Source organism: Phocoena sinus, chromosome 7 (genome assembly GCF_008692025.1).
Source record: "Phocoena sinus isolate mPhoSin1 chromosome 7, mPhoSin1.pri, whole genome shotgun sequence".
NCBI lineage: Eukaryota > Metazoa > Chordata > Mammalia > Artiodactyla > Phocoenidae > Phocoena > Phocoena sinus.
Window position 1 is genome coordinate 109,214,158 of NC_045769.1, and position 24,856 is coordinate 109,239,013.

At 63.8% G+C, this 24,856-nt stretch overlaps 1 protein-coding gene across 16 annotated transcripts in view; it reads right to left on the minus strand.

Annotated features, from left to right (window-relative positions):
- Nucleotides 1-2,172: 2,172 nt before the first annotated feature.
- BIN1 (bridging integrator 1) overlaps nucleotides 2,173-24,856 on the minus strand; it is a 55,291-nt gene continuing 32,607 nt past the window's right edge. For 2 of the 16 annotated variants that reach the window (XM_032636968.1, XM_032636969.1), the window contains exons 3-18: nucleotides 24,057-24,111; nucleotides 23,752-23,846; nucleotides 23,194-23,289; nucleotides 21,906-22,013; nucleotides 16,963-17,048; nucleotides 16,692-16,767; nucleotides 16,091-16,204; nucleotides 15,273-15,355; nucleotides 12,245-12,392; nucleotides 10,831-10,959; nucleotides 7,651-7,758; nucleotides 6,076-6,183; nucleotides 5,207-5,296; nucleotides 4,874-4,984; nucleotides 4,527-4,628; nucleotides 2,173-2,822 (exon numbers count right to left, since the gene is read on the minus strand). In XM_032636968.1, the coding sequence (XP_032492859.1) occupies nucleotides 2,715-2,822; nucleotides 4,527-4,628; nucleotides 4,874-4,984; nucleotides 5,207-5,296; nucleotides 6,076-6,183; nucleotides 7,651-7,758; nucleotides 10,831-10,959; nucleotides 12,245-12,392; nucleotides 15,273-15,355; nucleotides 16,091-16,204; nucleotides 16,692-16,767; nucleotides 16,963-17,048; nucleotides 21,906-22,013; nucleotides 23,194-23,289; nucleotides 23,752-23,846; nucleotides 24,057-24,111 (1,617 nt within the window). In that variant the 3' untranslated portion in view covers nucleotides 2,173-2,714. Of the gene's footprint in view, nucleotides 2,823-4,526; nucleotides 4,629-4,873; nucleotides 4,985-5,206; nucleotides 5,297-6,075; nucleotides 6,184-7,076; nucleotides 7,101-7,650; nucleotides 7,759-10,830; nucleotides 10,960-12,244; nucleotides 12,393-15,272; nucleotides 15,356-16,090; nucleotides 16,205-16,691; nucleotides 16,768-16,962; nucleotides 17,049-20,928; nucleotides 21,022-21,905; nucleotides 22,014-23,193; nucleotides 23,290-23,751; nucleotides 23,847-24,056; nucleotides 24,112-24,856 lie in introns of all 16 variants that reach the window. The other 14 variants (XM_032636971.1, XM_032636972.1, XM_032636981.1 and 11 more) reach the window with 13 other exon arrangements.

Here is a 24,856-nt window from a genome sequence, read left to right on the forward strand (position 1 = left end):
AATTTTTGTTCAGGTGTCCTCTCTCCCCAGCCCCCCAGGCCAACCCCGCCTCCATCTCAAGGCCTTGTAAGTTTGGGGCCAATCCTGAGGTCCCACCCCTGGCCACACGGCTGATTCAGCACTGGGGACCTGACCCAGTTCTGGCCAATGAGACAAAGGAGCTTTGCTGGGGGGCTTCTGGGAAGGAAGTCCCCCGCCGCTCTGGGTGGGGTGTGCAGACATCAAACCTGAAACCGTTGAGGACGCAGCCCAAAGATGAAGCTGACGCTCAGGGCACAGGGGAGCCGGGAGCATCTCGGAGGGCCTGAGCTGCAGCCCAACTGCCCACCCACCTCAGGCGCTGAAGACTCTACCAGCTGAGGTTTGCTGAGCCAACAAACCCAACGTTCGGTCACAGAGTCCCTGCACAGAGCCTGGTGTTTGGGGTGGTGAGGCTAGAGGTGTGAACACTTGAACTCCCAGAGGCAGAGCCGAGGGTCTGCAGGCCAGTGGAACCAAGAGAAGCAATGGCAGCCTGGTTCCCAAATCCAACCGAGGAGGAAAAAGAGGAGGCCAGCCGGCAGGCTGGACAGCGTCTGAGTCACTGTGAAAGGCCTGGGGAGCCGGCCGGAAGGAGGGGAGGCCAGGGGAGTCCATGAGACGAGCCAGCGGCGTCTGTGGCCTCGAGGATGGGGAGGGGAGGCCGACAAGTTGTGAGCTGACTGGCTCTGAGCTCTCTTGGACTGACGCACACCTGGAGATGTCCCAGCTCCCAGACACTCGGCGCAGCCCAGGCCTCGAGCTAGCTACTTATTCGCTTGGGCTGGAGCTGTCCCTGCAGGGCCGGCTCCCTCCCCACTCCCACAAGGAGCTCCCTGCAGACCGCACCCGACACAAAGCAGGGCTCTTCCTGCCAAAGTGCCCCAGCTGCAAGGGAGGGGACCCCCGTGAGGGTCAGCCATCAGCTGATACCTCTCTGAATCTCACCTTGTGAGAAACCTAACGCACATACTTTCTCCTGAATAATGTCTTTAAATTTCTCATCATGAAATAAAAGTGAAGCCTCTCGTGTTGGCACCGTGGCTGCAGGCCTCCACATACCCCAGGGCACACACACCCCAGGTTTGGAAGCTCAGTGGAGCTTGTCTGGTCTGGGCTTCAAGCTTGGCTCCAACAACAGTGATCTGAGTGGCTTTGGGCAAGAGAATTAACCTGTCAACCTGGAAGGGAGGGAGGGAGGGAAGGAGGAAATGCTAAAGCTTGCGAAGCGGGGCAATAGAAATCAACTTCCTGTGCCCCACTCTCATAATTTCCTTGCTCGTAGAAATTTTGGTTGACAGAGCAGACACTGTCAGCCACAGGACAAGGCAGAACCACGGCAGTGACAATCCCGCCACCTGAAACAAAGCTCAGGAGGTATATCCAAAAATAAAGCTAAGACTCCAACATTCATCCCTTTCACCTGCTTTTTCTGCAGAAGAGGTTTATGCAGAGATAAATCCTTGCCACCTGCAAGTCCAGGCTGGTCCCTGGGCCCAAGAGCACAACTCCAGCGGCCCCCGGGAAGGACCCAGGCCACTGCTGCATGTGCTACATGCCACTCAGAGCAGCCCGTGTCCACTGACGGAGCTGGAGACCCGGGCTGCGTGAGTGGGGGCCTTGATGCCAGAAGGAGAGGCAGGTGGGGAGCGGGGCGGAGCCAGTCCGTCAGGCCTTCCCGCGCCCGGGGGCCAACTCCTCCGGTTCAGCCCCTGCCCCTACTCCCGCCCCTGTCCCACCACTCACCAGCAAACCCCCCATATCCCTCGAGCCTGACTCCTCACCTGTGCAATGCTGCCCTGGTACCGCCCCCGTGTTCTCACACGCACTAAATAGAGTCACTGAGGGCGGCACCCAGCAGACCTCCTGGGCACAGAGCTGGCTCTTCGAGCCCCTTGTCTGCCCTTCCCGTCACCTGGCCCCCATCTCCTGCATCCCCACCAACAGCCAGTGAAAACATCACGGAACAGGGCCGAAGCCCCTGCCGGGTCCGGGCCCAGATGAGCCCCAAAGGACGCAGAGGTCACGCACGGGCAGGGGTGCTGGTCAGGGCAGAGGGCCTGCTGGGTGGGCTGTCTCAGGACAAAAGCACAGATAATCGCGGCTGCACTGCATAGCAGACAGAAATGGAGGGACACACACACACACTTTGAGTACTTTTGTCATTTTTGTTTCATTTTGTTTTGAACACTAAGATTTATTTTCAAACAGCACACAGACGTCTGCGGGGCAGGGCCAGGCCAGGCTGGTGTCTGGGCCCGAGGTCTCAGGGGACGCTGGACGCCACCCGCGGCAGCTGCCAGGAAAGGAGGGCCCCGGCCCGGGCGGCCGGCCCAAGCTTCAGGCAAGCGCGGTGCGCGGCGGCCCCCAGGACCCGCCCCGCGGCCGGGCACCCAGGCGGCGGCAGTGGCGCCACCCAGCGGGCGCGGGCCGGGGAGGCGGCCGGGAACTCAACTAGGGGATACAGCAGCTTCAGGAACACTGGCGATTCCGCCGGACTCGCCGAAACCAGGCTCTTTGGAAAACCACCTCATCTTTGGGAAGACACCTCCTGGCTTAGGTCTCTCCCCTCAATTTCCCTTTGCTTTTCAAAAGTTTAAAAACAAAAACGGAAAAAAAAAAAAAAAAGAAACACACATTTTTCGGGAAAAGGTGCTGCTGTTCACGCATCCGCAGCACCACCAGCCGCTCTGCTCTCACTGCACCCTCGCGGTGAAGTTCTCGGGGAAGACGCCCCGGCACTTCTCCAGTTCCTTGTGCAGATTCCAGTCGCTCTCCTTCACACCCATGAGCCAGCCTTCATCCTGAGGGGAAGCCAGAGCGTTGCATGGGGCTGGGGGAGGACGACGTCCACCCCGACAGGGTGAACCCTCCTTCTGGCCGCTCATTTCCTCTAGACCGTCACACCCGCCTTAAAGGACGCCTCCTCCAGGCAGCATTCCCTGCTCTTCTCTTGAGACCCAAACCGGGCCCCCCAGCCCAGGAGCCATCCCTCCCTGCAGTAGGTGCATTTAACTCTTTATTGTTTGGTGAGTCCTCAGGCGGGAAGGCAGCCTGACTGCTGCACTGGTCCAAACGCCTCTAAACGACTCCTTCAATCCCCCACCAAAGAACTTCCCAGCAGCTGGTGCCCACAGAGGCCACATCACCGAGGAGGACATCAACTGTTCTTCCGGCCTTCCACAAACAATGCCAGAAAGTTCTGCTGAGCACTGACCACTTGAAAGCTTCTAGAGTGACCTGAGGCCATCCCACCAAGCCCTCCGAGTCGAACCTGACCTTTGCTTTAATAGTGACCCCTCAGAGGGATCATCTACCCAAGCCGTGACAAGCCCTGACCCCTGGGCCTGCAGTGACCACACACCCCCTGCCATTGCTGCCCCTGCAGCGGGGCTATGCCTGGGACCCACCTGCAGGATTACCTGCCTTGTCCTAGACCCTGTGTGTGTCCTACCTGAGCCACTTCCACCCATCCCAGATGGCTCCCAATGTGGGCTGGGAGGCCAGGGGTCTGCTCCTAAAAACCCCACCTAGCCCAGGGCTGGCCCACCGGGGAGATCGGCGGGGACCTGGGGCTTTAGGAAAATGGGCTGATTCAGCGCCAGGCCCAGGAAATCCTTGTTACTCAAACCTCCCAGCCCACGGTGGCCTCAGTAAGTACCTACTGTCCTCAAGCCCCAGCCCAGGACACCCCAGCCAGGTTGGCCTCACCCAAATCCAGCCCTCCTCCCACCCCCGGCCACTCTGACAATTACACCACAGGGACATGTTGGTGACTGAACGGACTAGAGTCCCACTAGGTCCCCTCTGCACTGTGGCTGCCACCTGGATACCCATGTGGGCAGCCCCACTGGACCACCAGCACCCCACAAACAGGGGCTCCTGCTGAGGGGCCAGAGCGACCTGAATAAAACAGCCCGTCCAGACCTGGGGGGGGAGGAGAGGGGGCAGTTCTGCCCCACTCTGAGGCCCCCCAGGGCTCAGCAAAGCCCACTCTGAGCACCTTCACAACAAGGAGAGGCCACAGCAGGAGAAGGGTCTGCGAGGCACAGGGTGAGGACCAGCTGGGGACAGGGCTGTGGACCCGGGGGTCTGTCACCTGGGCAGGGAAGGGCGTGCCCTTGTGGACAGGGCGGGGCCAGCCTGGAGGGTGGCACCTGGGCCCAACAGGAGGCTGCAGAGCCGCGGGTGGGGGGTGTGGTCCATGGAGGGGCAGCCTGGGATGCGGTCCTGGATGAGGGGGGCGCGGGTTGGGGGGGCCTGTAAGGGAGAAGGGGCCCAAGGAACTAGGATGCAGAGAATCGAGAGGAAGGCAGACAGAGGCTGAGGAAAGGAGGAAGCAAGAAGCAGGAAGTGAGAAACTAGGGGGGCAGACAGGGTGAGAGCAGAAAAGGGGAACTGTGCCGGCCGCAGGGAAGGGAGAGGCCGTGGGGAGAGGCCGCGGGTCGGCTGGCGTGGCTCTGCTGCCCCCTGCTGGCCGCGCCGCCTCCCTGCAGACTGGGCCTCACCTGCTCCTCTGGGTTCTGGAAGGGGATCACCAGCACCACGTCCCCAGCTTTGAGCTGCAGCTCGTCCGTGTCAGTGGCCGTGTAGTCGTGCTGGGCCTGCACCTGCAGAGGGTGGGGAGAGCTGACACCCCTTTCCTCGGCAGCCTCTGTCGCACCTGCAGCCCCGTGGGCGCCGGGAGAAGGTGAAAGTAGCAGGAGCGGGGCTCGGAAGCCACCTCGCGGATTGGGGAGCAGAGGACGGGTAGTCCGGGAGGGACGGCTTTGGGCCCCCCACATAGCCTCGGGCCCAGCGTCCTCCCCACCCCATGGAGGCAGCCGAAGGCTGCGGGTCAGCAGGCCAGGCTCACCTTGAACATGAACCCCGGGGGCAGGTCCAGGCGCCCTGCCCCGCTGCCGCCCTCCACAGTGCCGTTCACAGCTGCCGAGAAGGTCTCCACAACCACCGCGGGGAGAGAGCTCTGGCGGGAGGGGGCGCAGGTTAGCGACGGCGGGGAGTGGGTCCCAGAGGGCGGGGCCGCGCGGGCAGAGAAGGGGGTGTCTGTGCCCAATGCCAGACCAGCCTGCCTCCAGGTTCCTCACCACCAGGAACCATGACCTGGACCAGCACAGAGCAAGACACGGGGCTAGGGAGCCGCGGGCGACGGGGAGAAAAGACAGGGCCTTGGTCCCTGTCATCTTACGGAGGCTGCTTCACTTGCTGCTGTCTCCCCGGGCTCCTGGGCTCCAGCCGCAGGGTGGGTCCCACACGTCACCTCCGAGGCCTCTGCTGGCTGCAACATAAATGCCGGCATGGGGTCAGACACAGGATGGGGCGCGGAGACCGGGACAAGGAGAGGGGCCACGGAGAGCCAGTGCCTCTGCCTGGTACAGGGAGCCCGTCAAAGAAAGGCTCCGGGCACGGAAGCGGCTGGAGAAGGTGCTGGCAGACACACGGACCCCGAGTGACATGCTGCTGAGAAGCCCGGCGCAGGCCCCTGGGTGCCACCCCTGAGCCTCCCTCACAGGCCCTGCCCTCTAAGCCCAAGCCCTGGCCGAGCCTCGGCTTCCTGCCACCCGCCTGGTCCTGCTGGCCCCTCACAGGTGGCTCCCGTGGCGAGGGCCCAGGCAGAGCACCCCGGACGCTGCCTGGCTGCAGTCAGGCTGCGCTGGGCCTGCACTGAAACTCAGCCACTTCTGAGCTCTGGGAGCAATCACTCGGCCCTCCTAGCCCCCACCTCCTCATCTGCAGGAGGAGGAAATGTCTAGGTCAGGCTGCAGGTTAAAGGAGAATTCTGGGGAGTGCCCACCATGGACCTGGAGGTGCTTGAGACATGCCTCCCTCCCACAGTGGGAGGCCTGAGCTGGGAAGCTGGGGCGGGGGTCGGCGAGTGGGTGAGGGGCTGACCTGACTGAGCCACAGCGCTGCCCCGGGGCCTCCTGGCTCAGGGCCCTAGCCTCACCCTCAGTCCCACGGTGGCCTTGTCCGTCCTGTGCCCCCTCCTCCGGGCTCTTCCTCCATGCTACACCCCCAGAGGCCGGGGGCGGGTGAGGGGCTGGCGGGCGCACTTACTTGGGCAGGCCCCGGCTCGGCCGTCTGGCTGGGCCAGGCCACGGCAAAGGTGCCCTCGGCAGCGCTGGGCTCCCTGGAAGGCAGGCTGCCAGCTGGACTCTCTGTGGGCTAGTGATGGGCCACCAGGGAGAACAGGGTGGGAGGGGCGGGGGGCGGGGGGGGGGGGGGCGGGAGACAAGAGAAGAAGGTCGTGAGCAGCCCAGCGTGGGCCCACGGGAGCAGATGGGCACCTGCAGCCTGGCCGGAGCCCCACGGGGCACAGACAGAGACTCCCCAGAGGGACACCTCCTCCCACCACTGCCCAGGGGACAGGAAGGTGCGAACATGCCACACGCAGCTCAGCACGTGGCTCTCTCTGGCGCCAGGCTCTCTCTGGCCTCCTCCAGTGAAATACCCTGGAGCTTGCGAGCCCCGGAGCCTGGGCTGCAGGCACTTTCTCGCCAGCCCCTCCTGGTCCTGCGGGAGCCGCGTCACCAGCTGTGGGGTATCCCGTGTCCTCCCTGAGGACGTGGATGTCTGTCGGGCAGGCGCCTGGCCTCACTCTGTCTGTCCTGTTTCTCGAATCATCTCTCCCCCCTCCTCTGTCCCAGCAGCTCCCTGGTGCCACTGCCCTGCGGGGCCCCTGCTGACAGAAAGCTCCTCGGGGGCAAGGACCCTCCACCTCAAGGCCCCCCTACCCAGCAGGCCTTGGCCCAGCACGGGGACACCCCATCCACCCTCGGGGACCAGTTGGTCACTGTCTACGCCACTCACAGGCCCTGACAACTGGGCTGCACCATGGGGCACTCTTCAGAGGCTAAGCTGAGGAGCCTTTTCCCACAGGGCCTGGCTGAAGGCCCAGTGTCTCCATGGGGGGGTGGGGGCGGGGGGGAAGCAGAACAGCTGGAGGCGCGACAGTTCCCTGTGCGCGTGGGCACGGCCAGGCGTGCGTGTGCGTGTGCACCTGTGAACCAGCCAGGTGCAAGACGAGGCGGGGTGGGCACAGAGCAAACACAGCTTACCTCCCAGAGGTCCCACGGAATTGACTGAGCACAGCAGAGGGGAGAAGGACAGAGTTAGCACGGAGGTTAGAGGCAGCGGCAGGCAAGCAGTCCCCAGGGACCCCCACCCCGCACCCGTCCCAGGGCCCTCGAGCCCAGCAGGCACAGGGCAGGCAGAACAGAGCCGGGCTCTGCGGTCCCCAGAGCACCGAGTCCTGGACACCTTCCAGGCTACTGAGACCCCCAGGCCAGGGAGTGCCCAAACCCGGGGCTGCCACCATGAGAGGGGCAGGAGGGTGCTGAGATGGACCGTGTAAGCTGCCAGGTGAGTGTTCAGCTGACCTCGTCCCGAAGGTCCTCTTGCTGACCTGTGTCTGCCCTCTTCCCTTTCCCATGGTCAGGACCAGGGGAGGTGACAAGAGCTGGGGACCAGGGCTCCAGGGGAAGGGCAGTGAGTGGGCGGAGAGCCTGGTGACCCCAGGACCCCCAAAGGCCCGGGCCTAGATGGGCCCACATGGCCGGAGGGCAGACATGAACCCAGGCCCCGGGGCCCAGAGGCCGGTGGGCCCATGGGCAGTGGTGGGCTCACACCAACCTGACCAGAGGGCGTGGGTGCCTTCACAGGGCTTGCCACAGGTGGGAGGGGGTCAAAGTCCAGGTCCAGCAGACTGGCCTGCTCCGAGAAAGGCCCCGGGGCCTCAAACTTGGCAACAGCGGCAGAGAAGGAAGGCAGTTAGTGCCAGGCTGTGAGCACTTGGCCAGGGCGGCACAGCAGGCTCCGCTCCCAGACACACCCACCAACACGAGGGCACGCCCCACACCACACCCCCGGCACAGGCTCCGCCCACACGAGGACACACCTGGGGCGGGGCCAGCCGCCAGGCAGCCACCCACCAGACCAAGGCCGAGCCCCCAACTGTCTCGCGTCTGTCCCATCCTGCAGGCCGAGGAGGCCTCCCCGGGCCTGCGCCCCCCCAGCAGCAGCCCAGGCCAAGGCACGGGCTGGACAAGACCACACTCAGTCCCCCGGCTCGGAGAGCCCCTGGACGGGTACAGGCCTCCCCTTGCTGCCGCAGACTGAGAGGCAGTCCTGTGGTGACACCCACCCCCAGCCAGCTCAGGGCCGAGCCAGCACAAAGAGCCCAGGAGCCCCGTCGTAACGGAGGGGGCGGGGGGGGTCCCCAACACCTGAGCACCCGTGTTCACACTGCACGTCCCTCCCCAGCCCCCCCAAGTTTCCCATTCAGCAGGGCTGAGTGCAGCCCTGGGATGTGCATGTAACAGGAATGGCCCCAGGAGACGGGCCGCAGTGGCCCCGTCCACACTGTGAGAAGCCAGTCCCTCGGTAAGCTGGGCCAGACGATCATGGAAGAAAAGGGTCTTTCCCAGAGCCACCCTGGAGGACAAGCAGCCTGGTACCAGTGCCCAGCAGACACGCTGCCTTCCTAGGAGGAGGGCTTGCTCCCCTGTGGCCCCATCTCACACAAGGGGCTTCCCCGGGGACAGGGAGGGCTATGCCTGCCCTGGCTCAGCCCAGGGTCCTCCCCTCAGGCAGGGCTGGGAGGGCCACAGCCCCGCAAGCCCAGGCCAGCCAGCTTCCCTCCCCACCCCCTTGATGGGGCCCAGAACTGACGGAACACACTCTCCAGCCCAAAGCACCTGAGGTCCTCCATTTAGAAGGACCCGAGACCTGGAAGCATGGGCAGAGGTTCCCGGGGCGGGGGGCCTTCCCACCTGAGCTGCGGCCTGTGTGGGGAGACCCAACACCCGCAGTCCTGAGAAGGGCTGGTGCCGCCAGCGCACAGCTCAGGGGATAAGGCGCAGAGCGCAGAGGGCCCAGGCCCAAGCTCAGGGGACTCACTCCCGCCCCACACTCATCCCCAGCCACAGACTCTCCTTCAAGTCAAGCCCTGTCCAACGAGCCTGGGAGGAAGGTCACTGCCATCTCTAGGGGACCGAGTGTCCGGGAGGCCGCGCAGGCTGGGCCTGGGTGCCCTCACCGGCTGCGGGCAGCCTTTCTCTGCCCCTCACGGCCCCACCACCCACCCCTCTAAGACGCCAGCCAGGCCCAGGCAGCCGCCGCCCCACCCACCAGACTCCAAGGGTACAGGGTCACCAGGCCAAGGGCAGACCGCGCACTCTCTGCTCACCTCCCAGCAGGCCAGCCTCCCACCATGCAGGCCCGGAACCGGCCTCGGGGGCAGGCACGCAGGCTACTCACCACAGCCCAGCAGAGCAGCGCTGTCGGCACAGCATCCTGGGGGGACCAGCCCACCCCAGCCCCATGCAAAGCACCCCGGCGAGCGCTCTCCAACCCTGCTGGGCGGGGCCCCGGCTCCGAGGAGTGGGCGGAAGGACAGACGGGAGACATGCAGAGAGCATGGCGGGGCGCAAGGGCCACGCTCAGCGGGCAGCCTGGCTGCAGGTGAGGCCCTCAATTCCTTACCTGTGAAGTGGGGACAGCCCCTCCCAGAGGGGACTGAAAACCGAACCAGGCCCGTAGGTCAGCGGCTGGCTCCACCCCCTGCACAGTGTCTACTAGCCCTCGAGTGCACCCCAAGGCGGAGGTAGGCTCCAGGCAGCAAGCGACCCAGCCACAAGCTGCCCTGAGGCCACGGTTCCCCAAGGCCCTGGGAGTGCCCGGGGCCAGCCTCAGCCAGGCTCTCCAGAAAGGCTCTCTCCCGGTCCCCTGAGGCAGGGCAACCCCCGCCCTCCCCCAGCCTCCCTGCACTGAAAGTTCCTAGCTCCGACCCGAAGTCCTCCCATGGGGGCTTGAAGCCCACTCACCCCACAGTCCCTCATCGCGGAGAGCACGGTCCTCCGCTCCTAACTGCCTCTCCCCCGATGTGCCACCCCCCAGCCCTGCCCCTCCCTGCAGGCCTCTGAGCTTGTGCAAAGGAGCCTGCACAAGGCAGAACCCAGAGACCCGGGCAGGACAAGCCCACAGCAGTGCTGCAACGTGGGCCCAGCACAGCCTGCGACTAGCCAGCCTGCACGAATGGTGAGGCCCGGCGGGGACAGGGCGGCCCGGCTGTGAGGCCCGGAGGCCAGGTTTGGAGCGGTCGGCGCACTGCGGCCTCTGTGAGCTGACCCGACCATGTGCGGCCCACCCCCCTGCCACCACAGTGACCTCCCCTGCTCCACCCTCCCTCCGTCCCCCTGGGGATGGGCATTACGTGCCTCCTAGGGCATGGACAGCAGGAGCCGGGCTCTGCGGCCCAGCCACAGCCCCGGCTCCAAGTGGGGTCAGCAGCTCTGGGAGCTAAAGTCGCAGCGCCTTGCAGGTGTTCCCAACCCTGCGAGTCACCTCCTCACCGCCGCCCAAGCAGTGCTCTTCTGACGCGCACGGAACTCCCGGCAGATCCTGAGCCTGTCCCTCACCCGTCCTGACCTACACGCTCGCACGCTACCACCTCTGGCCAACGCACGGTGTCTGCTCGTAGGCAAACGTCACCTGCTCCAGGAAGCCTTCCCTGATTGGCCCAGGTCCTCCGTGCTCCCTGCCCCTTTTGGCCACAGCATCAATGGAACGGAGAGGCCACTGCGCAGCTGACGGTCTCTACTAGGACTGTTTGCCCGTGTCCCTAGGTGTGGCCACGTGCTCAGAGATGAGGGATGACGGGTGGAGGGACGGAGGGACGTGCGAGAGAGAGGCCCAGAGCCGACCCCTGCTCCTGAGGCGGAGGCACCGGGGGTGGGAGGGGGGGAAGGCCATGCGCACCCTGAAAGAGCGAGAGAAGGGAGAGAGAGCTGGGCCGCGGCGGCCGCGGCTGACCTGGGAGGGGGTGGTCACGCTGATCTCAGGGACAGTTGTGTCCTCAAACAGGCTGAGGGTCTGCTGCTGCTTGACCTCCGTGCACGGGGTGTGTTTGGGAGGCGGAGGGACCGGTGGGCCTTTCCGGAGCTGGGGGTCGGCAGCAGTTGGGGGGCCGCACAGCAGAGCATGGGGGCCAGGGAGACAGACAGAGACAAAGCCACGTTAGTCACACCCCCGGCCGCCGAGGAGGACGAAACAAGGAGAGCCACTGCTCCCCGAGACATGGACACGGAGACCACAGGGGTTCCCGGGAGGGGCCGAAGCAGGCGGTCGGAAACCCTGCGCAGAGAGAGGGGAGGGCGGAGGGCGAGGGAGCGAAAGAAGAGAGAAGAGGAGAGAACGGGACAGAAAAGAAGGAAAGAAGGGCCTGCGGGGCCGCCAGGGGCTGGCATCAGAGGATCTGGCTCTCACTGCCCTCGGGGGAGGCTGAGGAGAGAAACAGGAGCTGAGAGAGAGCCGGGCGTCCAGCCCCCTGCCTCTGCTCCGGCACCGCCCAGGCCCTCTGCCCACTCCAACCCCTGGAGGAGCTGTAGCCCAGCCTCTGGCCGTCACCCCCGAGGCCAGCACACAGCCAGGGCCCCGCAGAGGGCCACACACCTGCCCACTCGGGGACCACAGCAAGTCACCCCCTCCCCCCGCCCAAGCCTGGGTTTCATCACTTGTCGTTGGGGTGATAACAGCATCTGCCTTACAGGCTGGTTGTGAGGACAGTGAATGAAAATACAGAAAGGCTGGCGCGGGGTCCGGCCCCGAGCAAGTGCTCGAGTCAAGTGCAGGCTCTCAACACCCTCTTAGCATCGCTCTCCTAATCAGCTGTCGAGCAGGCCAGGAGGCGAAGGGCCAGGGGACAGCCTAGCAGGGCTCAGATGGTCCTGCCTGGTGGACCCCACCCCTCCTTTCTCCCTTGGCAGCTCCCAGGGACGCTGCAGAAACCTGGAGAAAACTGACGGGGGGGAGCGGGCTTCCCCCTCCCTCTCCCCTCACTGAGCCCCTCCTCGCGATGCCCCTTTCAGGGTCCCGCATGGCCCCCCGCAAGGAAGAAGGCAAGGAAGAGGGGGAGGCAGCCCCCTGCGCAGAACTGGATGCAGTCTCCCCTGGAGACTGTGTCTCGGGAGGAAAGGAAGACGGAGAAGGTCAAGCAGCCCAAAGGCCAAGGGAGAGGAGAGAAGGGGACGCTACAGCAGGTGGGGATGGGGGGACACTCAAGGAGGAGACAGACGGTCACAGAAGCTCCTGTGACCCTGGCAGGGGCCGGGGCCACGGAGAGGAGCCAGGGCTGGCGGGGACAGGGGACAGGGATGGAGGGGAACGGCGGCAGAGCAGGGGGCAGAGGAAGGCAGGGAGGGGACAGGCCACCGAGACACGTTCCTACCTGAGACGGGGATTTGGGGAGGGCGGCCCCGGGGGTGGCCGCAGCAGCCGGCTCGGGCTCGTGGTTGACTCTGATCTCGGGGGTGGCGGCAGGGGAGCCATCAGGCGGAGGAGAGGGGCTCTTGTTCCCTTTTGCAGGGGCGTTGTCACTGCGGAGGTGAGACAAGAGAGGGGCCCGGATGCAGGGAGGCCGCGGCGTCCAGGAAGGAGTGTGCGTGTGACAGGGCGTGTGCACGTGCCAATGCCCCGGGGACCCGTGTGTGAAAATGTGCGCGCACGTGTGTGTGTCCACGTAGATCCTGGGAAACTGAGGGTGCACGTGTGTGTCCAGACTCACTGGAAAAACGTGACGCCCACGTGTGCACAAGTGTGTGTCCCCGTGCACCCACGTGTGAAACTGCACGTTCGTGGGCAGGAGGACGGGTGGAAACGAGGCGACACAGGCGTGAGCACTGGGAACAGGCAGGTGTCCGCAGCAGGGCCTGCCCTGGACACAGTGACAGTCACACCCGGGGCTGAGGTCTGCGGGCCCGGGCGGGGAAGCTGAGGTCTGCGGGGCCCCGGGGGTGGGGGTGGGGGGGACCAGGGCGGGAGCCGGAAGCCGCTGCCAGGGGCCGGCCAGCCTCCCTCAGGCCTCCACCAGGTGCAGGGGCGCCGAGCCCCACAGCAGGAGAAAGCCACGCATCCTAGAAGCAAAGTGAGTCTCACCCCCACGCGTCACGCAGCAGCCTCTGCGCTCAGGGCGGCCCCGCTCCTCAGCCTGAGCCCACGGGCCTCCGGGCCAGCTTGCCTGCCATCCACCCCTCACGCCAGCGCACAGCCAGCCCCGCTCCCCAGGCCCCGAGCCTTTGCTCCCACGGGTCCTCCCGGGGAACCGGCAGAGGCAACGGGCAGAGGGGTAAATAAACGGGGGCGGGGGGGTGGTCTTCACAGCGGGGACGAGAGGGTGAGGCCCTCAAGTCGAGTCTCAGTACCAACAAGGACACACGGTGTGCACGGCCCGCTACCGGGTGCAAAATAAGAATCTATGCTGTACTTGCCTAAAGAAACTAGCACAGTGCTGACGGAGACCAGCCACCAGCTACAGATGGCTGTTTAAATTAAATAAATTAAAAATTCAGCTCCTCGGTCACACTGACTACGTTTTCAGTGTTCACCAGCCACGTGAGGCAGGCGGCCGCTGTGCTGGACCGGGCAGGTCTAGAAGGACAGACAGAAGCTAGTGACCCCATCACCTGCCCGAGCACGGCGGGGGGCCAGACAATGGCACAGATGCGTGGGAGACTCGCTGGTTCCTTCTCACCTTTACTGAATGTGTTTTATGGGAACGTCTTTGCCTCCTTGAAGAATACACATACATCCAGCATATGTACACACGCACACACACACAGAATTCCTACAAACCGCGGGGCTACGGCAGCCCTCTCCCTGAGCCTCCGGACCTCCCTTCTGGCTGCATCCTCCACTCCTGGTCAGGCCGCAGCCCAAGAGGAACGTGCTAAGGCGGTCTGCTCGCCCTCCGTTCCCACCGACACCCCTCTGCCCTCTGCCCCCCAACACGCACACCACACACAGGAAGGCAAGTTAGGGGTTAGTGGCGCCCTTGGCAGGGCCAGGCGCATGCACAGGGGCCGGGGTGCTGGCCTCCGAGGCCCCCACCACACAGCACTCACTGCCGGTACCTGTTCTTCTTTCTGCGCAGCCGCGAGAACAGTTTAGTTTTCTTTCTGTGGGGACGGGCGGGACGTTGAGGCCTTCGTTTGGGGGAAATGCAGATGTGGGCCCGGCCTGTTCCCTTCCCTCATCGGCAGCCCCTCTGCTCAGAGGAGGGCTAAGAGCAGAAGCCCTCCTAACTCCCGGAGGCCTGGAAGAGGGCCCAGTCCTGCCCACGGCCCCGGCTGTCCAGTCCTGGGGCCCCCGCTGGCCTCCGTGTCCTGCCGGGCACGCTGAGGTGGTGCCCACGGAACAAGCAAAAAGAGGACGCTGCCCTGAAGCAGGACCTGGCGGGCGGCAGGCGGCTCAGGCCGGGACAGCGCTGGCCACCCGCCCTGCCCGGGGTCCAGCCACAGGAGCTCTGGGGCCCAAGAAGGACCGGGGTCAGCGGGCCAGCGGGGGACCCTGGGAGAGGTGGCAACCTGGCTGCCCGCTTTGCTGCAAAGGAGGCTCACGAGCCTCCAAGGCCCTTCCTCTCCCCTCAGACCAGCCCTTTCCCAAGGCGGCCTGGCCCCCGCTGCCTGCACTGCCCGGGTGGGCGGCGCCCTCCACCCTCCTCACCCATCCTGGACGCGCCACCATGACCTCCAGGCCAGGCGGTGACCTGGGAAACACGTTTTGGCCTTTATTGCCCCCAGGGCACCCTGTGGGCCGCCCCCTCCCTCACACATACTGTGTTTGCAGGGGACAAGAGGGACAGTGACGTTCACTGAATACTGACTGCCTTCCTCCTCCTAGGGGACACCCTAATTACCCCAAGAACCAGATGCAATCACCCCGCCTTGTAGCCGAGGAGGGCACGGTGCATCGCTGCTCTCCACACTGTGGTGCGATGCTCACGGACGGAAAGGAAGGGAAATCTCAGACTTGCTGTGGTTTCCCACGGGCCACAGCCGAGGCCCAGGTGTTTCCCCTCCTCCCTGGAGCTCTCGCCCCAGGGAGCAGGGCTCCCCTCTGGGCAGAGGGCAGGAACAAGGGCACCCCCCCTCCCCGCCATCCGGGGCCTCGGATAAGGTTGGGACCAGGCCCCCGCTCTACGAGGAGGCTCCCTTCCCATTGGGCTGAATCATTTAGTCCCCAGGCCCACCTGCAAAGCTGCACAGATAGGGAAGCCAGGCCCAGGCAGGGGAGCTGCAGGCTGCCCGGGTAGCTCCTTCCCAGAGGGGACACGGGGTGGAGGAGGAGGGGGGCCCTCACCTGCTCCCCTGAGCACAGGGAGGCCCAGCCAGAAAGGACCTCAGCAAACAGCCCAGCCCCAGACCTCACCTCCCTGAGCCCCCAGCGGCCCTCGGCAGGGGAGAGGGGGCATCACACACCTGGGCTGGGCCTTGATCGGGAAGGTGTTGCTCCCATGCTGCTTCTCCAGGCTGACCAGCACATCGTTGAGGTTCTGGTTGAGCTGCAGGAGGGACAGCAAGCCGGTTGGCTGGGGGCCACCCAACAGCCCCCCTCTCCCTGACAACATCCCTGATTCTCTTCCTCCCCACCAGCCCCTCCCCTGCGCCCCTGCCCCAACCAGGAGCAAGCTCTTCTCTTCCCATCACTGGGGGCAGGGAACCAGCACACCTGTCCCAGAAAACCCACAGGAAAAAAGGAGGAGGCAGTGGGCTGCCCTGCGAACAGCTACCGTTTCTGGGACCCCCTTTTTCTTCTTCCTACTTACGGGGCGTTTCTTAAAATGCCCCATAGAGCTTGTACTGTTTTTAAGTTTTTTCAATTGTTTTGGCAAATTAACTGTTGAACCTCATTGCTGAAGTCACTTGCCAAGATGCTTTCAGGCCACGTTACCACTGCCAGAGGTTTCACCAAAAGCCCAGGCAAGACGAGGGGCTTACCCCACGCACCTCGTGATTCTCTTTACTGAGTATACTTCCCCCTGCTTTAGCCACTAGGAAGCCCAGAACTGAATTTTCCTCCCACTTGACATAAATGTTTTCTTCCCAAAACACCTCTCTCTTGTTTTTTAAATTTTTTTTACAAGTTGTCTCAAATCTTTGAAGGGAAGAAGAAAAAGTAGGAAGGAAAGGGAAAGGCCTACCAGGCAAGAAACCATACTGAGGGTGGTCACTCAGGACAGGCCCCAAGCTGGCAAAAGCCCTCCTCCTGCCCTGGGCCTGGAATGCCCCACAATCACTTCATTCCTCTGGGCCCAGGAGACAAAGTCAGGTCCACCCAGGGCACAGGGAGGGAGGGAGCTGCCAACGCCACGTTTCTCCAACGCAGCTTTGCAGCTTAACTGCCAGTTAAGCTGCAACATATAGGAATTTAAGCTAATCAGACCCCTTCTTGAGCCAGATTCTGTAGGTAGAGCAAACTTAAAACATTTTTTTAATTGGGAAAATTTTAGTAATTTATTTCTTATCTGCCTACAAATTGGAAAACTGCCACCATTTTCTGACACTGAGCTCCCTGGGCCAAGGCTGCCTGAGAGCACGTTTCCAGTTTGAGGGTGGTGGGCTCCACCCAGGCAAGGAGAATAGAACTGGGAGCTGGGACGGGGCCGGGGCTGGACCCCTGGGGCCCACTCGCAGCCTCCCCAGAGCACCCAGCAGCTCCCACTGGGCCCTGACACTCTGTTCCTTGAGGACTGGGCCCTGACGCTGTTTCTCAGGGGCCCAGAGGGTCCCCCTGTGGTCACCAGCATGTGTCCAACCCCAGCAGGGAAGAAGCAGCTCGGCCCACCCATGCCTCTGACCCTGGCCCTTGGCAGGTGGAGCACAGCCCAGGGTCACTACCTTACTCATCTCCTTGTGGAAGTTCTCCTCCAGGCCTGCGATGCTCTGAAATGTGTTGACATAGAAACCCACACGGCTGCAGGGGGGAGGGAAGAAGGGCCAGGTGAACTGCAGACCAGGGCGGGCAGCCCAGGAGAGCCACACGGGCTGCTTCGCCTCCACCCTCACCGGATCCAGCCCTGGGAGGGCACGGAGCAGGGCACGCAGAATGGCCATGCCGCCTCAGGAGTGGAGGGCGGCCGAGGCTCGGCCCGCCACCACCCCCCCTCACCTGTTCCACAGGGAAGGCAGCTCCTCCTGCAGATCCACATTCATCTCCTCAAACACCTTCTGGGCTTTGATGAGCTCCTCCTCGGCCTGGAGGGCGGGACGGGTCATTCCCCTCTGCCAGGCCTCCGTCCCAGCCCACCCAGGCTAGGCCACGCCCATTCCCAAGACCCGCCCCCCCCCCCGCCCCAGTGCATGGGGACCAGGGCTCGGGCAAGATGGAGGTTGAAGTGGATGTGGACGCCCGGGCAGACCTCCCCATGCAGCCCCTCGGGCCCTTACAGCCAGGCCCGTCGGGGGCATTCCGGGCACAGCAGCCACGGCCAAAGGGAGAACCCGCCCCGCCCCCCAGCATCTGGCCCAGATGCGCCAAGATGGAGGTGAGAGGAGCACAGCAAGAAAGCATGAGACCAGGGACAAAGGGGGCTGAGGCACAGGAAGGGCAGAGGCCCCAGACCCAGCCAGGTGGGACCCTGCTCACTTCCAGGGGAGCCTCTCTCAGGCGAGGAGTCCGCATGCCGCCAGCTCTCGTGCCGGCCCCTCTGACTCTTCCTTCCCTCCTCTCCCAGGTCTGGCCCCTACTCAGCCTCAACCACCAGCCTGACTTGGCCTCCCTGGGAGAGTCTTTCCCACCCTCTCCCGACCCCTCTCTCCTCTGTGACCCTTCCCCACCAGACTGAGGCCAGAGGCAGCAGATCGGGCACATCCACGAGAGGCAGGGGAGAGGCAGGGGAGGAGGGAGCCGGGCTGCTGGGCAGGGGGCCTGCACCCACTCCCGAGGCCTGGGGACCGGGCGCCGGCCGGGCGCCCTCCAGGCCTGCCCACACCCACCAGGCGGTGGCGCTAAGACCCCATCACAGAGCCCAAGAAAAGAGCTTGGCGAGGGCTGAGCCGAGGGTAGGGGGTGAGTCACAGACCCCGGCCCCAGAAAGGGCTCGGCTAACACATTCCGGAGGGCGCTGCAGGAAACAGTGACTCAGGGGGGGTGACTTGGCTTCAGGCTCTGAGTCACAGCCCAGGAACGAACGTGGAGGCCCCGTCCAGGAGAAAACTCCCCTCCGGCAGCCTCACGTTCGCAGGCCAACTGGCCGGAACCGCCAGCTGCCACAGAGCACACCCAAGCTGTCCCATCCAACCTGAGCGCCCCCCCTCCCCCCCCCCCCCCGCGCTGTCCCATCCAGCTTCAGGCACCAGCATCAGCCCGAGTCAGGGCCTACCCCCCGCTGTGCCAGGGCCGAGCCGTGTTGAATGTGGGGGTGGGGTTTGGAGGGAAGAAGGGCCACCATGCCCCTGACTACTTGGCCTTCAGGTTGCTGGAACTTGCTAGAGTGAGCAAGGGCTCCTCACCTCACTTTTTAAAATCTCATTTAAAAATTAAAGGGAATCCACAGAATACTAATAAAAACAAATATTATCAAAAAAAATTAAAGGGCGAATAGGAAATAAAAGAAACGTCTCTAAGCATGCATGCCTCAGGCCACTCCTGGAATGGGTCAGATCTGCGGTGCCCTCCAGGCCATGGGCCGCATCATCCCTGCTTTAGTCCTCTGAGAATCCCAGTGCCTGATGGGGGGCCACTACCCACACTTCCAGCCTCCAGCACCTCGCACTGTCACGTGGGCCTCCCACCCAAGTACCCACAGGCCAGCTCAAGTCCCACATCCTCCAGGACCACCTTGACCGCCCCGGCTCCTGCAGCCACAGAGACCACCACTCTGGTCCCCACGATGCTCGTCCTAACTCCCCAAATGGACAAGCGTAGCCAAGACGGTGGCGGACAGCACAGCAGCTCGTAGCCGTGCACCAAGCGCTGTTCACACACCCGGCAATGCTGCAAAGGACAAGGTGGCTTCGTTTTAGAGTTCCTAGAAGTCAGGGCCTGTGTCTTTTATTCCCTTTGAATCACATTCCTCATATCCTGGCTCTTTCAGAAACACTAGGGGTGGCCGGAGGTCGGGGGAGAGCTGTCCATTGTTGGGGAGACCCTGCAGCCCTGGTGGCTCCACTACACGCCGCTGGCGGACATGGAGAGCAGTGGGAAAGCTCGCCATGCAGCAGGGCCCCAGGGCCCTGCAGGCAAGTTTGGGGAGGCCCCAGCACACATGGAGAGCAGCTCAGAAGCAGCCCAGGGGACATCCGGAGCTGGCCGGCTCAGGAGAGCACAGCCTCAGGAGGTGGCACTGTCTCCCCGAAGTCAAGTCAGCCAGCAGGGCAGCCCCGGGACCCCAAGTGCCACTGCCAGCCGAAGGCCTGAAGGCTCCCCAGCCTCCAGCCAGGCGTGAGGCAGGGTGGGGCAGAAGGAGGAGAAGCTCAAATGAAGACGATCCAAATGGGAATGTCAATTTGGCCGAAAGGCGAAACATCTGCAATCCAACATGCAAAGATGAGATCCCAGTGCCTCGGCCTCCCCCGGCCATCCTCCAGGATCCATCCTCCAGGGCGGGGGTTCGGGGGCCCTCCAGCAGGATCCCCAACCACACCCATCCCGGGAGCCCCAAAGCGGCCAAGGCCACCACCCCAAGCCCCACAGTCTTCCAGGGGCTTCTCCCACAGAACAAAAATGTTCACCTGGCAACTGTGCCAAACCCGTCTCAGGGAAAATTATGCAGAAATCCTGGCTCTGGGTGAGTGGCCCCATTCCCCCTCCAGCCAGAAGTCCTGAACTCTACAGGCAGGACAGGCCACTCCAGCCCCTCGGCCCTCCTCCACCTCCTGCAGCAGGGGAGGACACGGGCTTGTTCCAAGATTCCCCCAGCCATTTACCGCAGACCCTGGAGAGGTAAGGCTGTCAACAGCTCAGTACCTCCAAAGTCGGCCCACAGCTTTGGCCTAAAAGACATCAGGCAACAGGTAGCCACAAGCCCACGCGGAGCCCAGAGTTCTCCATATCACAGGCATTCAATACGTGTGGGCTGAAGGTGAGGAAATCAGAAGGTGGCCCAGATAAAAGGGGGCAGCTGCCCAGAGCGAAACCCCACCTCCTGGCTGGGGCCTCTGTCACCTGCCCCCACCCCAGGACCACGAAGGGGTGCTACAGCCTGGTCAGTTTCACTGGACTGAGAACCACGAGGCCACCTCTCCCAGGGCACTGCATCGTGGTCCTCGGCCACACTGTGTTCACCCAGGGCCCGGCCCATTCCAAGGTATTGCCAGGATAGGAGTCATCACTCGTGACTTTAGCACAAAGAGCCTCCTCCAGGAAGCCCTCAGGGACCACTGTGACGCGGACTGTTTGCCCTCCATGATATTCACAAAGAGCCAAGCCTCTCGGCCCCAGGTCTCAGCATCCCAGCCAGACTGAAGAGCCTTCCCGGCGTCCCCTCCAGGGGCACCACGGGGCCTACAGGTCCACTTACAAGGGTCACCATGACTGGTCAGCTGTGGCAGGACCACCCACATGGAGCCCCGGACCAGGGAGCCAGGATAATGACCCAGAGCTTGAGTCGGGTGAGCCCCAACTCAGACACTAAGCGGCTCTGAGACCTTGGGCAGGAGATTCTGCCTCTCTGGGCAGGTTTGTCTCCTCTGTAAATTCAGGGCAACCCCACAGTTCTTATGAAGCTTGAAGGACAATGCATTAACGACACCACACCCCTCCCCGCAAGAGCCCTCACAGAGGACAAAGGTTCCGAGGCTTTCCTGGGCTCCTGGAGGCTAGGATTTCAGAGTCGGTCCCAGGATGACCAGAGCCCCGGGCACCACGCAACAGAGGTGGGCCCATCCCAGGTCAAGCAGAGCCCCCAGCCTCTATCCACTTCCTGCATTGGACCTCAGATCTCAGAAGCAGGAGCTCTCGCAGCAGAGACATAATGAAAACAGCCCTGCCTCCCAACCCGGGAGGAGCCCTCCCCCGCCCCCGCCCCCCCCCCCAGGGCATCTGGGCAGATGGGCACCCAGCACCACCCAGCACCAAGGACAGGACGACAAACCAGAAGGCGCCAGCACGTGCAAGGTTAGAAGCCAGTGTCACCTGATTTCGGAGCAGGTTAGTTTGAGCTACGAGATGAGCCTGCAGTTTGCCTTGGCACCACTGGGGGGCGGCTTTCTCAAGCAGCGAGACAGGCTGGGGGTGGGGAGGGGAGGTCAAGGTCAAGGCCAAGGAGTAGAGAAACAGGAGGGAGGTGGGGAGAAAGAAACAGAGGACACAGACATTAAACACCACGTCCAAACAGTCTCCAGTGCAGTGACAGACACCTGCCACCCTCCAGAGGGCCGGCCCCCCAGAGCAGGTAAAGGCCCCGAGGCTGAGAATTAAGGGGTGCCCCGAGCAGGGCAGAGAAGGGGGTGAACTCCAACTGCAAAGCAAAATGTGAGAATCGTTAGCAGGGGCAGAGGGGCTCAGCAAGCGTAGTCCTGCCCCGGTCTGGGCGGAGGCGGGGGGGGGGGGGGGGGGGGGGGGGGGGGGGCGGGGCTCCGCCCGCAGACCCTCACCTGGAGAGTGTGTGTGTAAACTCCGCCCCACCCCCACCCGGCTTGTTCCAGCTGTGGCAGGGTCGCTTGGGATCCGGTGAAGGAATTCCAGCCGGAGCGCGCCAGGCCGGGAGGGGCCAGGCCAGTGAAACCCAAGCCAGGCCTGTTCTCATCTTGGAAAGCAGCCTCAGAGCAGGCGGAGGGGCCAGGGGACAGGACGGCACTACAGGATGGGCCAGGAGGGGGGCCTCACCCAGGGGCCCACAAGAGCCTCTCACTCAGGCCCTGGGCCCAGCGCCGTCCCCACCCCAGCTCTTCGGCCAGACCTACCGGGACTAGTCCCCAGCCATGAAGCCATCTGGCAAGGGGGTTGAGGATGCCCGCGGGCCAGGGCGCAGTGACAAACAAGCCTGCCAAGGGTGCGGTGAACGCAGCACAGGAAGAAGGCTCCCCGGGGGAGGGCTTGGGACCCCTGCGGCCCTGCTGCCTGCCACTCCCTGAAGACTCCCCGGCAGCACCCAACACCCCCAGCCTTACCTTAGCAATTTTGGCTTCATCCTTCTTCTTGGCGGTTTGGAGGGACTCGTAATGGTGCCGGGCACTGTCGTAGTCAACCAGCTTCCGCCCACGCTTGGCGATGCGTGACTGGGGGACAGAAGGAGGAGGGGGCTGAACAGGGCCTGGCGCCCACGCTGAGATGCTGACCCGGGGAAACTGGGTCACGGGCACGGTGACCTAGATGCACCCGGAGGGCTCAGGGCAGCCGACTCCAGGCTCAAGTGCGTCTAAGACGTGCCTGCGACTCTCTCGGACATTTCTGGTGGCAAAGAGCTCACCCTTCGAGGCAGTCCGTGCCCTCTGCGGTCCTTTCTTCTATGGAGGTCCTCGCAACAGTGAACCATTTTTGTCAGCTCCTGCCAGCCGCGTCCGATGAGCCCCCTCCCTTGGCCCTCAGCTCCTTAAAGAGGCCTCCTGGGCCTCGGGCTTCTCTCCCCCGGGGCCACCGCCACCGGCCTCCCTCCTACTCTCCCCATAAGGCACCTTCGGGAGCCTGAGGCATCTGCACTGGGAGGCCGAGGTGGCCAGCGTGGACCGGGACCCCCGCACCCACCCACCCAGGGGATCGGGTCCAGCACGACGGTCACCACCTGAGCTCCAGACAACTCTGCTTGCATGTCTGGAGCACCTGGGGTCCCAGTCACCTCGGCGGCGATCCTGGCACACTGACGGGTCCTAACTCACCCAGGCCCAGCAAAGGCAGCTGGCTTTTTGAACACGCGACGTCGCACAAACACACCCAGGTAAGAGGCGACACGCACAACTATACACACCTTCCCTTCCAAGCACACAGAGCCTCACACAGGGCACACACACCCGGGCCTTCCAGCCCCCTGATACACCTCGTCAGCCCTGCAGGCACTCCAGCCCCCTGATACACCTCGTCAGCCCTGCAGGCACTCCAGCCCCCTGATACACCTCGTCAGCCCTGCAGGCACTCCAGCCCCCTGATACACCTCGTCAGCCCTGCAGGCACTCCACAGGGACACGGCCACACACTTACATGCCCCATGAGGTCTCTTTCCATAGTCTGGAGACCCAAAGGGACAGGCCTTCCAGCTCAGAAAGGCCCAGGTCTGGGGGCTGGCAGGCTGGTCTCAGAGGGCGCAGCCCTGGAGGACGAAGTGCCAGGCGAGTGGGGGAGGCCTGCCTTCAGCCCGGGGCTGCCCTCTCCCCCGCCCCGGCACCCCCGTCCCTCTCTCCCTCTCCAGCTCCCCGACACAGGCTGCCAGGCCGCAGCAGGGTGGACAGACCAAGCACCTCTCACCTTGATGTCAGGGAACTGGCCCAGGTACGTGTCCATGGTCAGCAGCGCCTGGTCCACCAGCTTCTGGTGGTAATCCATCCAGAGCAGGTCATTGTTCTGCGGGAGACAAGAACACAGCAGCGCGCACCAGGGGAGCCGGCCCACAGCCGGTCCGGCTCTCACCTCCCAGGGACCCGGGGCCAGCTCTGCCCCATCGCTTCACGGCTGGGCGGCTCCTCAGAACCTCAGCCTCCTTATCTATAAAATGCGGTCACACCTCCTGCCTTTTCAAAACGTGACCCTGAGGATCAGATAGGCCCAGGGCTGGTGGGGCCAGAGAGGGAGGCTTCCCGAGCCAGGAGACACAGCACAGAGACCAGAGGTGCCTCAGGAGGACCGCATCAGGAAACCCATCTCAGCGCGAGGGCTGTCAGAGAGGGAGGTGGACTTGCCCAAGAGCACACAGCACGTGAGGACCAGAAGGGCTGGTCCCAGAGGGCGCCGCAGGGTGCGACGGGCGGCCAGCCGAGGTCAGAAGGGCCCTTGGGGAAGGGCCCAGGCCACCGGTCCCACACTCACCTCAGCGATCTTGTTCGCTTCATCCCTGCCAGGCCAGTCAGGCTCGTACACCTCCTGCAGACACTCGTTCAGCTTCTTGGAGGCCTCATGCATGGCTGTGGGGCAGAAGGGCCATGCTGCAGCCAGGGCCATGGGGACCCCTGATTGGGGGGGTGGGGGGGTTACCCTTGCCCCACCCCTTAAGTCCCAGGAGGTAGGTGGACATCCCTGACAGCCCTGCTGCCCCTTCCCAGCTCTGCGCCCATCAGCTCCATATGGGGAGGGCCCCCTCTCTGCATCCCATCCAGGCCAGGTCTGCCCCTTACCTTTGACTGAGGCCAGGTAGGTCCGGAGGTCCTTCTGCAGCCGGGTGCCCTCGGTCTGCAAAGAGGCAGACGAGAAGAAGGTGAGGGCCTGGGGCACAGCCCACACCTTCCCTCTGCCTCCTGCACCTCCCGGACACCCGCCACGGATGGGCTGTCCACGGCAAGGCACGGGGGGCCTACAGGATACCGCGCCGGGGCACGGCAGCTATCGCCTCTCTGGCCACTGACACACTGAGCTCCCTCTCGGGAGCCCTGTGCCCGAAGGAACATTCACCCAAGGGTGTCAGCACCTTCTCTCTCAGACACTATTCTCAGCCCTGTAAGGAAGGCAAGAAGACAGAGACCCCTCCACCCTGGACGAGACACTGGAGCACGGTTGAAGGACACACACACGCACAGCCCAGGTGTAGGATGGGACCAGCGTGTGGCAGGCCTGCCCTCGGGTAACCATGAACCAGGCGACCAACAAGCCCAGGAACACGATCGGGGGTACAGGAACCACCCAGCACCTTGTCCTGAAAGCTTAGGTGGTTGGTGCCTGAGGCCAGCGGACTCCCACTGCATCCCACCAGGGTCAGGAGGGTTCTGATGGGGAGAGGAGAGGTCCGGAAGGGAAGGCCTTTGGAAGGAGCGCAGAGAAGTATGGGGGTCATGTCCAGGCCTCTCGGGACACTGGCCCAGCTGAGAGGGAAGATGTAGGAGGAAAGGGTGATGAGGGAGAATGGGCCAGGGAGTGAAGCACCCTGAGCTGGGAGGGCAGCTCCCGGGACTTCCTGGAACAGCAGGCAGGGCCAGCAGAG